The sequence below is a fragment of the Mesitornis unicolor genome, unplaced genomic scaffold (genome assembly GCF_000695765.1).
Source record: "Mesitornis unicolor isolate BGI_N332 unplaced genomic scaffold, ASM69576v1 scaffold13247, whole genome shotgun sequence".
NCBI lineage: Eukaryota > Metazoa > Chordata > Aves > Mesitornithiformes > Mesitornithidae > Mesitornis > Mesitornis unicolor.
Window position 1 is genome coordinate 11,065 of NW_010194401.1, and position 11,037 is coordinate 22,101.

General features: G+C 43.8%; 1 protein-coding gene across 3 annotated transcripts; it reads right to left on the reverse strand.

Annotated features, from left to right (window-relative positions):
- Window positions 1-987: 987 nt before the first annotated feature.
- SPG21 (spastic paraplegia 21 (autosomal recessive, Mast syndrome)) lies at window positions 988-8,639 on the reverse strand. Of its 3 annotated transcripts, XM_010187781.1 has the most exons (8): window positions 8,543-8,639; window positions 4,981-5,142; window positions 4,372-4,452; window positions 3,629-3,774; window positions 3,199-3,307; window positions 2,606-2,713; window positions 1,888-2,028; window positions 988-1,597 (listed from the first exon to the last, which is right to left on the reverse strand). In XM_010187781.1, exons 1-8 carry the CDS (start codon window positions 8,603-8,605, stop codon window positions 1,475-1,477), a joined length of 933 nt encoding a protein of 310 aa, XP_010186083.1. In that variant the 5' UTR covers window positions 8,606-8,639; the 3' UTR covers window positions 988-1,474. The 3 variants fall into 3 exon arrangements, with proteins under 3 accessions (XP_010186083.1, XP_010186085.1, XP_010186084.1); XM_010187783.1 differs by lacking the exon at window positions 1,888-2,028; XM_010187782.1 differs by lacking the exon at window positions 4,372-4,452 and having other exon boundaries at window positions 8,543-8,605.
- Window positions 8,640-11,037: the final 2,398 nt, after the last annotated feature.

Below are 11,037 nucleotides of genomic sequence, written 5' to 3' on the forward strand. Positions count from 1 at the left end.
CAGCGGGAGGGCACCAGCGGCTCCTCCTGGTTGTGCAGCTCCAGGAGAAACGCTTGCTGTGCTGCTGTCAGAAGGCAGCTGCAACCCGAGGGCTGCTGGCATCACTGCTGCTTCCTTCTTGGTCCAAAACGACGAGGGTATCAGCAAATGCTAACGGTCTAACACAGCTTGTTAGGCAGCAGGGAGGCTTTTTATCAGCTATTGCATATGGAAGAGTTCAGTGAGCCTCACTTGTCATACTGTGAGGATCAGGAAGTACTATTTTACTGTAACTTGTTTATATCACCTTTTTGTATATAGATTTTTAATTGTCGATTTTTTAAGTTATTGAGGGGAAAGCCTTTGTTTTCAGAAGTGTTCTTTACTTACCTTTTTTGGGGGAGGGGGCATGTCTATCACTTGTCTTAGATGCATTCATAACTTTCCTGTTAGGGCAGGAATTTAGAAAGAGAAGTCAAGGCTGCCACTTGGTCCTTTTAATGTTTGAAACTTTCTGTGAAGGGTCAAGAGAAGAATGTTAATGTATGTCATTTACACACCTACATTAGCATACATGTCCTGTTTATAGATCAGATAGGTAACTTCTTTAATCCCTAGGTTACAGCTTGAAAAGTATAAACTAAGAGTGGTCAGAGTTCTCTACCCAGCCTCTGACAAGGACATACAATTTGTATTTATTTTTTATGGTGTTTCAAGGTGGAAATAATGTCTGTATTTCAATAAATCCAGATTTTATCCTTAAGTTTGCAAGTTATGTCTTAGTCTTTATTAAAATATTATGGTTTTTACTTAAAGCTAAACCAGTGCAACCTTATCATTAAAGCCTGAAGTGAACTCAAGCAGAAGGTGCTGGTTTTCTTAATTTCTAGAGGTGTCTGTGGAGGCAAACCAGGACCGCGGTACACTACAGTGCTGTTCTCTTGTAGTGAAAACAAGAGACACATTCTGAGCTTGAAGTTTTATTGAAAATCATTTTTAAACAGCAAGAAAGTTAAAAATTCAAACGCTTTATTTCAAATAGAAACAAACTAACTTACAACACAACATACGAAGCAAATAAGTGATGGCAACGCTGGCACTTAAACGTCTTTTAAACCAAATATTCAACAAAAATATATGTCAGCTTATAAGTACACAATCTGCATGTGGCAATATATACAGCTGAGTGAATATAAAAAGAAATACTGTCCTGCTTAAGAACATGATAGTGAAGACTTTGGTAGCAAAAATGTCTTTTTTTTTAAAACTGTCATCTTCAAAGATGCTTCCTTGCATTCAGAGACTAAAAATTAAACAGATCTATCCCATTTCACTGCAGGAGGCTGCCGTCCGCGGGTAGTTCACTGCCTATTGATCCCGTTGGAATCGCACAGTGATAATCGGCTAACGCAAGGAAAAAGGCAGAGTGGGGGCAGTTGATTGTACACAGGAAGACCACCAAACCGATTCCTCGTTTTCACTGGCACTCAAACACCTACTGCTCTTCCTGCTCGCTGCTGCTGTGAAGGCTGATCTTCTGGACTTCCAGCTCTTCTGCGCTGACCATGGAGGGATCGATGGCCGCGTACCGCGTGCCGTGGAACTGCAGTAAATGGATCTGTTGGAAAACAACACAAACGGGTGTTGAAGCGTAAGGTTCTGGTAAAAGAAACACTTCTTCTGAGTAATTTTTGTGAGGATGAAAGTGCAAGAGAACTTCAAGAGGACTCTGGAGTACAAGAGGACAGAGGAAAGGGGCAGCAGCCAAACCCAAGCCCTGCCCTTCTGGTTATAAGAAGGTCTTAAGCTATCGGTTAAGAAACAAGAGCAAGCACAGAGGAGGAGTCTCCTGCAGCCGTTGTGGCTATATGTGTTGTGCTGGTGGATTGGGTTGGCACGCAGACTCACTTGGATGTATAGGTTGACCTCAGCACTCCTGCAGAGATACGGGAAGTTGCCTCCTGTTTTGAGATGCGCTCTTCTGGCATTGGGATAAAGCTTATACATTTCTTCCTTTGCTTCAGTGGAAAGCGCGCTTTGGTCAAACACCTACGTAACAAGTCACAGCAGTAAGTTCTGAATCGGATCGGATTTTGGTTATTAAATCAGACTGGATATATATACTGCTCTAGAAGGAATTCTCAGCTTCTCTGTGGAACAGCGTTAATGAAATTGAAAACAAGCAAAGGCGTCAGGCATTGATATCTATAAAGCTAATGCTGTGCTACGTAAACGTATGGCTGTGTTATTGCACAGACACAGCAGTGAGTTCTGAATCGGATCAGATTTTGCTTATTAAATCAGACTGGATATATACTGCTCTAGAAGGAATTCTCAGCTTCTCTGTGGAACAGCGTTAATGAAATCGAAAACAAGCAAAGGCGTCAGGCATTGATATCTATAAAGCTAATGCTGTGCTACGTAAACGTATGGCTGTGTTATTGCACAGAATATCCATCATTTAACACAGAAGAGTCACAGCATTGCCCAGTCAGTAGAAGGCTTATCTAAATATGAAGTTAGATGCTGCAAATATTTAGTAAGTTGCTAACAGAACATCCAGGCCCGACCTGCTAAGGGAAGGAGATGGTGTTTAAATAAAAGGATTACACTGAGAGTAACTTACGTCCATAATGGTTACAGGGATGTCTCGAATTTTATGAGGTTCTACGTAGGAGTTCTGGCAGTTGAGGGTAAGTCTTGAGGCGAGCTCACTCTGGCCCAGACTCTCCAGCTTTTCAGGAGAGAGAAATACTGATTAACAACGTATTTCACTGCAGGAAGTTAATGCAATATTAACAATACAGACAGAGAAATCAGCTCCTTAGTTTTAAAGGGAAACATGAGTGCACTTCAAATGAAGATTACACTTCCAATTTAGCATTTTTCTGCACAAGACAAATGCCTGAAACATGTCCCATTGGTTGCTCCTGCCTCCAGAGCATGGCCTAGAGATGCATCCCAGCACTTTCTCCTTTTCCACCTCCATTTCTTAACTTCCTCTTTTTTGAGCTACACAAACAAACAGAACTGTATGGTAGACGGTCACAGCGTCAGTTAAATTGCTGTGGCTGCAACAGTCAACACCTGCTAAGGATCCATTCCTTACTCCTCTCTTCTAAGTAAATGAAGAAAGCAGCAGAAATAGCACCAACCTCCTGCTAAGTAAACCTTGGACAGAGATTGCCATCACAGCTGTTAGAGCACTCAGCCACTTACCCTGTCCACCATGAAATCAATCCCGTCAGCCATCTCAGGATCTAGAGGACCAGATGCAAAGTTCCCAAGGACAATTTTTTTCAGCATAAAAGCAGGCATCAGCCAAAAGCTGAAACAGAAACAAGATGGAACAATCTTCAAGCAGCCAGGACTCTGCTTTGTTGTAAGTGCTCCCTTTCCTCACACAGGCTTTGTGCTTTAATTTCACATTAAATCCTGAAGAAGCTTCAAGAGCACAGAGATGGAAAACTTTGCAGTGAGGTGCTTGAAATGCTCTGGGAAGCTGTTAAGTCTCACATTGCAAAAGTAAACATTTCAAACATGGTGAATAACACTTCTCCAACACAACTCCAACCAAATCAGCATGACATTTCATTGCAAAACTAAAATTAATGCCACAAATCTGACTCTTTGTCGCAGTCTTCCTTACCTGTTTGCTGTCCATGTCTGATTGAAGATGGAAGTGTCACTGAAGGAATTACACAGGATCAGAGATTGGACTCTGGGAGATTTGTGGGTGTATTCAGCAAATTTTTGAGCCAGAAAGCCTCCCAGGGAAGCTCCAAAAAGGTGAACCTAATTGAAGGAAAAGATACGAATCATGTTATGCTTGTGAAATAAATGACCTCTGAGCACATTTCATTACAAAAATGTCATTCGAGTTGAACCCTGTCCTCATACCCCATTTTTAATAAGAATCACTCTTCTATTCAGCTTCTGTTTTTATGCATGATATAAATGTGATAAGTCATGAAAGAAGGAAGTGTTGCCAAATCACGGTTCAAATTTCTGTGTGCTCATCAAGCCTAAGAAAAAATCCAAGCACTTCACTTTGTCCTCAATAGCTATTCCAATCCACAATGCTTTACTGCGGTATTCTGGACCATGTGAGTTACAAAGGACAACTTCCACAGGATCTCATGAAAAACTAATTAACCAATACAATTTAATAGGTCTAGAACAGCAGTTGAATTTAGTCCAAGTATGACAATTTCCAAGGGTATTCACCTTCAAAAATAAACTTGTTTCAAAAGTAAAATTGCAACACAGCCTCGCTATTTATAGGCTTCATTTCTGTGTCATATTTTATACGCTTGCTCTTAACTGAGACTCTTTCAAACATGAGGTTTTTACTGCCATTATACATCCATTTCCCCATCTGGGAGCACTCACTTTATCCAGCTGAAGGTGGTCTAACAGTTTTCTGAATCCATCACAGAACTCAAGGTGGTCCCAGTACACGGGATACTGCAACTAAAATAATACAAAGTTAGAAAAAGCCGGGCTCTGATCAGTACCTGCTTGAAATGCATCCCAGTTCTCCCATTAAAGGTTCAAGACAGCAACCTGAGAAGCCACCAGAGAGGATGCTGAGAGGATTTTAAGGAGTGACTGAGCATTTCAGCTAGGCAGGCTAAGGACCAGGTTAGCCACCATCCCTGAGGCAAACATGGAAGTCCTGAATTAACCCATGCACATGCTTCACGGCTAACAAAGATCCAGCTGGAGGCAGAGATGACCGGTGTCCAGGGCGCACAAGGGGTAAAACAGACTGAGAAGTTAATGATGCGTATGCACAAGGCTTTGGAGAAACGCTTCTGTGAACATACAGCAGATTTCAGCCTGGATCTGCATGCCACATACTCTGGAGTACAGCTTAGCATCAGTTTTTTGGTGGATTCTCCTTAGTCAACACTAAGGAGTTCATCTTCATTATCCAAGCTCTGATTAGAGCAACAAGCACAAGTGCATTAACTTCGACACAGGACTGAGGATACTCACAGCGATAACTCTGTAGCCCCATCCAGTCAGTGCCAAAATTTGCTGGAAAAACACATCTGCAGTTCCACTTACAGGAGGGAGAAATATGAGCGGGCACCGAATGCTCCTAGGTCCTGCATCGTACATCGACCAGACTTTACTGTCATCATCATCTACTATTATCTGGAAGAAGAGAGAGAAGAAACACACAAGACAAATGAGGTTCTTCAGCCAGCTTCCAGGATGGCTTAGACAAAATTCCTGTCATTTAGCAAATATTATAATACTCAAGACCCCTTTGAATGAGAGCTTTTACTTTTCTTCACAATAGCTTTCTTCTCTAAGGCATTAAATGTTTCAGTGAACTTTAAGGAAGTGCCATCAACTGAAGTTTGCAATGCTTTGCTCTGGATTTCTGATCAGGGCCTTGGTCAGAATGATGGTACATTCACACAAATAAATCACGGGAACAGCAAGGCTGTGCCCCAAAGAAGCAGGTTTATGAAATAATTCACATGTTTGGGAAAGCAGCCACCGTGCCATGGCCCAGGAGGGACACAGGGGGTCAGTTCTAGGCACTGAGGGCAGCAGCTACAGGCTGGAAGAGCCAGCACTGCCCCCAGGGGCAGCTTTTTAAACAACCATCGACTTTGCATTCACTGGACAAAAGATGTTACAGGGCTGGATGCTGCAAACCTACTACCACCACAAATTATCGATCTGAAACTGTTACAGCCAGCAGCCAGAAACAGAGATGCACACAACTCCCAAAGCAGCACTGCAAAGCTGACCTGGAAAAAAAAACCAACCTGCTTCCATCATCTGGCAGCATCCCAGGAGCATCTGGAGTGCCTAGGACACACGGCTGGCTGCAGCAGATTATTCACACGCGAGCTGCTATCCTTAACGAGCAGAAGTTAGAAATCCTAGCACAGTTAGCATCTTTAAAGATACAGGAATTGGATAAAAGTCATCTTTTCTAGCAATGCTGGAGCCTGACTTATTTTCACAGGGCCTGTTCTAGAAGCAAACTGCTGTACATATTTAGGATGCTCTTTCAGTCCTCTGCAACCCAGCAAAAGCGTGCAGCTCATACCAGATCAAGCAGCACAAACCTCTGGGGAAAGCCTGCGTCACACAGCGGGAATACATCTCCTCTGCATCAAGATCTTATAGCTTTCTGAACAGCAATATACAAGCACAATTCACTTTTCCATCACGGCAGTTAAGCTTTTCGAGGAAGGAGAGAACAGTGTCTCACAAATCAGATTTGCTTGACTAACAAATCTGCCTGTAATAAAGCCAGTATTTCAGGCTCTGGGAGCGTGTGAGAAATCACATGATACTGTTGTTTTCTAAAGGCTTTAAAAAGAAAAAAAAAAAGATTGCATACCAGAGCTTCCAGACCACTGAAAACATTTAAAAATAAACCTTGCCCAAAAGCCCTCCCAATCCCCGAAAATCAAAACCAACCCTTTGCACGCAAGTCGAGAGCTCCAGGCATCTCAGCTGGTTTTCCATCAGCGATTTTGGATCAGCTCAGGGTGGCTGTTGGTGGCTACTGCAAAGTTTACCTTTGGGAATATTTCCAAAGGCAAACACTACTTGAAATCACAAAACCACAGTTAGTTCACATCAAGGGAACTGAGGCTGAGAGGTAATATTTCTTTCCTCAAGCCTGGACAATGAATCAATGGGTTTGGACAATTATTCCGTTTGATTTCTAGCCACATACCGGATAGCTTAACTGCAGTTTTGGTCGGTCACCAGCCTTTTTCTTCTGGTTAATCAATGAAGATCACCCACAGTTTACACCAAGGGTAAAAATCTGCACTGCATTGAAACAAGGACCAGAACTTCCCCCTTGAGCTCAGCAGAGCTGGGGTGGCCCCTGCTGAAGACTTTTAGGAAGGAACCAAAGGCAGCAAGCGGTGTATGCTAATGGTGGCTCACAGGCAAAGCTGATGACTTAGTTTAAAAATGTTATTTTCTGTGCTGTACTTCCTAAATCTTGACATGAGCAGGAAGGGCGATGGAGCTGTGCATTTCCTGCTCCTGTCAGGAGGAATATCTCAGCCCGTTTTCAAACAAACAGCTCTGGCTCCGCTTCCTTAGGACAATCTGACAGCAGTAACATGTGCTCACGGGCAGTAATGATGGTTGGTCATTCCTCTTTCTGTACTGCGCGTCCTTTGCCTGTACTTCTGGGGGAACAACACAAGCAAATGTATCCCTAGGGACTGCTTCAGATTAACTACATCTTCAAATTGTGCTTTTCTTTTTTTCCTTCTCTCTTCAGAAACCAGCAGTAGTTTATTTCTGCCTCCATCACAGCCCACACTCATCACCGTGGCATCGCTTTACTTTTGAGCAGACTTGAATCACTCGAGAGGGTGAGGTATTCCCTAGTCTGAAGGTCACCAGCAGCTTCAGTTTACACATGTCCCCATTTATGAAATCCCGAGTAGTCGGCAGCAGCTGAGGGCAGTGGCCCCCAGCAGCAAGCGGTCTCTGCAGCAGCAGCAACACGAGCCTTTGTAACCACAACCTCCTGCTCCTTCCATTTACCACAGCACAGCCCATAAAGCAGCACCTCAGAGCACCCACATGTCTTTCTGCTGAACTACTGTGTCCTGGTGAGGCATTGCCTGGAGGCAATGGCACAAATCGACACAGCAGTACTGGCCAGAAACAGAAAGAAGCTGGATGGCCAGAGCATGTACAGTCAACAGTGATGGATCTTTCTTATTTCCAGAAGATAAACAGGCAAAACATGAATGAGAAACCCTGAACAGAAAATCCATAAAGGTAATGTCCTAGAGAAAGGAAGTCAGCTCAATCCAAAACCAAGCTATAAAACACCTCTAAGCTAGACAGGTCACTGCCTCTGCTCAGCTTGCACAGATACCTGAGCAATGGTGCTTGCAGGAGCAGCAGACTGGGGTGGGAAGGCAGAACCATCCTGGAGCCTGGGCTGCTGCAGGTCAGGCTGCAACCACAGCCCCAGCACACCTAACTGTCATGTGTACCTGTGCAGATAAGTCAGGAGCGGCAGACAAGTACTGCACTCCATGCCCTCAGCACGTAGAGAACAGAAGTCGGAGCACTGCACACCTCAAACACTCTTGTGGCTCAGTGAAAGGAAGTGGTGAAATCTAAACAAGAGGGGAAAGTGGCTAGGCAGTGTGATTAAGCAGAAGGTATTTAAAGGACACACAGTGGAACAAACAGTTTGCAGCAGGCAGCTTCCTGAGATGCCACGCACATGGTCCCCAGCACTCACTATTTCCTCAGCATCTCCTTCCTGGGCATGGCTGGCACCAGGACTCCAGGCACTGCTGCCGTGCTCACAACTGAGAGTCTCTGTTTCCCACCAGCACATGTGGAACTGGCCTCTGAGAAGCCCGTGAAAATTAAAAGTGTGTTTTCATGCACTCCTGTGATACGTGGGACAACAGCTCAGGAGAGAAGCCGGGTCCCTACCACAGCCACAACTGCTCTGCCTTAACCAAACTGCGTAGTCTCCTCCACTGCAAAGCAAGAGGAGACATTTCACCTGCAAGTTGATTACAGCCATACATACCTTTTTGAGAGGAACTGTGCTTCTGAACCAGTTATAGTCAGGAGAGACTTTAATCTCTCCCATGATGTTTAGAAAAAACTCAGTTTAGAACAGCCTGAAAAAAAAGAGAGACACAGAGTAAGAAATCAATACAACAGCTCTATCACAGGCAGCACTCAAAAGCTGTGGCGTGCACACAAAGCATTTGCAGGGTGAGCTTGCTCTTATCAGTTGACTGCACTACCTCTGACTCGCACCAAGTCTGCTTATCCTCAGTTTTCATCACAAACCACCTAACTGTCGTCCCGAGAGGCAGTCATCTGACTGCTTTACTGAGCCAGCCTAATTCTGAAATGATGGCGCTTTTGTAACTGCATTCCCATGCAACAGTTGTAAAGACAACTGTGTTGCAGGGTGTACGTGGCTTAAAAAGCTAAAGCATGTTTTCAGTTTAATTTATAAAGAACTCCAAATTTCTATCTAATAAATATTCACACAATTCCCTCTGCAGTTCAGACAATAAACTTGGATTATTTAATGAGTCTACTGCCTAAGCACACTGAGATGGAAGAACGTGGTCTGAGTATCTGACCCTAAGGAGTCACAAAGCACATCGAGAACATCAGCTGATTTGAGGTTAGTTTACAAAACAACCCTGAAGTTTTCATTCTACCCACATTGTCAGGAGTTAGCAGCAAAGATACCTTTGAAGAGCACCAGTTAACAGAGAACAAATTGATTCAGAGCTGGGTCTGTACAGCAATGCCACTGATTTACTCTGAAGTCAGAATGTCCCAGCAGACATAATCAGAGTTTCTTATAATACTCATTAATTTGTAACAAACACTTTGGTAACTTCTTGATCTAACTTCTTCTAAAGCAGCAAGAGATCACTAGTTCCCATTTACACAACAGATGGTATCAAACAGTCCCGAAGCGAAGCTTGCAGACTCGATAGCTTTACCCTGAAACCCAACGGCCTCGGGAGATTCTTTGCATGCATTCTCACACAGCCCTGAGCAGAAGAAAACAAAGCAACTTTTGCTCCTGTTATTTAACAGTTGCCAAGTATAAATCAATAGGTTTTGTTTCTTAATTCGTCGTAAATCAAGACCTTGGTATGTTCTCTAAGGCGCTCCAATTCATTTCTCCCTGCAGGAAAGCTGTCAGAGTGCAGGCTTAAGTAGCTTATTGGGTTACAGCTGGATTAACAGTTATTTAGTGTTTCTTCATCTTTCAGCCTTCAGTTTCTATTTTCCCAACTACAGAAAACATTCATTTTAAAAGTGAAAGTACTTTCTAAATTGCAAGACAACTCACACCTTCCACAGAGCAGGCGACACACCGTGTGTCTAACCAGGGTGTCACAGGTAGGAAATTCAGCTGTGTGGCCATTCGTCCCATTGTGCACAGCTTCATTTTGGTGCTTGCATCAACTACTCTGCTCTTTGCCATGGTCTGGTAGCAAGTAAAGTCACAGTGGAGGTAAAAAATACCCATCCCGCTGGCCTGCGAGGCAGAGCAGGCACAAAGATGCATTGCTGGATGAAGGGGGGTAGCTGGTCATTAGAGAAAGGAAACAGCAATTTAGTCTGCTTCTTTCTGTAAGCATGCATTAACTGCTTATTAAAAAGCTATTCAGCAAACCACAGCACGACAAATTTATAGCAGAAATAACTAATTACAGCAAATGCCTTAAACCAACCCATTTTCCTTGAGTATTATGTTACAGCAAGGCAAGACATCAAGCCATGGTCAGGGCATTGCTACACCAGGCACTGCACGGATGCAGAGAAGACTGAGAAGATGAGTTTCTGGTAATAGTTCAGGCAAAAAGTCCAGCTGAAACCTAAATTTTGAGCTTCCCAGTTCACCTCTTACCACTCATGGAAGCAAACCGCTGGTCAGCAGGACCTGGGCTCATTTCCCCCAGCTCCTGTCTCGTAAAAGTGCATCTGCAAGCCCCATTCCTAAGGGTTATCCCTTTTTTTAAAGCAAGTTTTTTTCCTTTAATTCTTTTTGCTGAAGCTGATGTCATATTACTGAAATATTTTTATTCCTTGGCACAGAAACACAGCATTAAATTTTCACACGCAACCATTCGTGTCAACGACGACTGTGTGCTTTCCCAGCCACAGAAAAGCTGAACCACGAACCCGAAACAGGGAACCAAAGGTAACTCAGATCACAAAAAACCCAATGCTGCTCACAGCCCAGCCTCTAAAGACCAGAGTTTCATCTTTCACAAAACCAAACAGCCTAAAGAACTCGACCCTCTTAAAAATAATTCCCCTAAAGGAAAAAAATCACCTATGGATGCGCTCAGAGTACTTGACAACATTCTCCTTGTGAGTAATTCCCGCTACATGAGTAGGACTTTCTACTTGTTATCGATCTAGGAGGATTTTAATCCTGCCATGAGAGGAAGCCCTGCCAGAGTGAATGAGCTGAACGCGACTCGCTCCTCTCCCCCGTGCCGTGTCTGTGCGAGCCGGAGCCGCTGCGCGGCCGCTCTC

Bases quoted from the DNA above. Each gene is read 5' to 3' on its own strand.
- SPG21 (XM_010187781.1), bottom strand. From the start codon at position 8,605: ATGGGAGAGATTAAAGTCTCTCCTGACTATAACTGGTTCAGAAGCACA. The intron at 4,453-4,980 runs GTGAGTATCCTC...GTATTATTTTAG, and splicing joins GGGGCTACAGAGTTATCGCT to TTGCAGTATCCCGTGTACTG. The intron at 1,598-1,887 runs GTGAGTCTGCGT...GTTTTCCAACAG, and splicing joins AGGTCAACCTATACATCCAA to ATCCATTTACTGCAGTTCCA.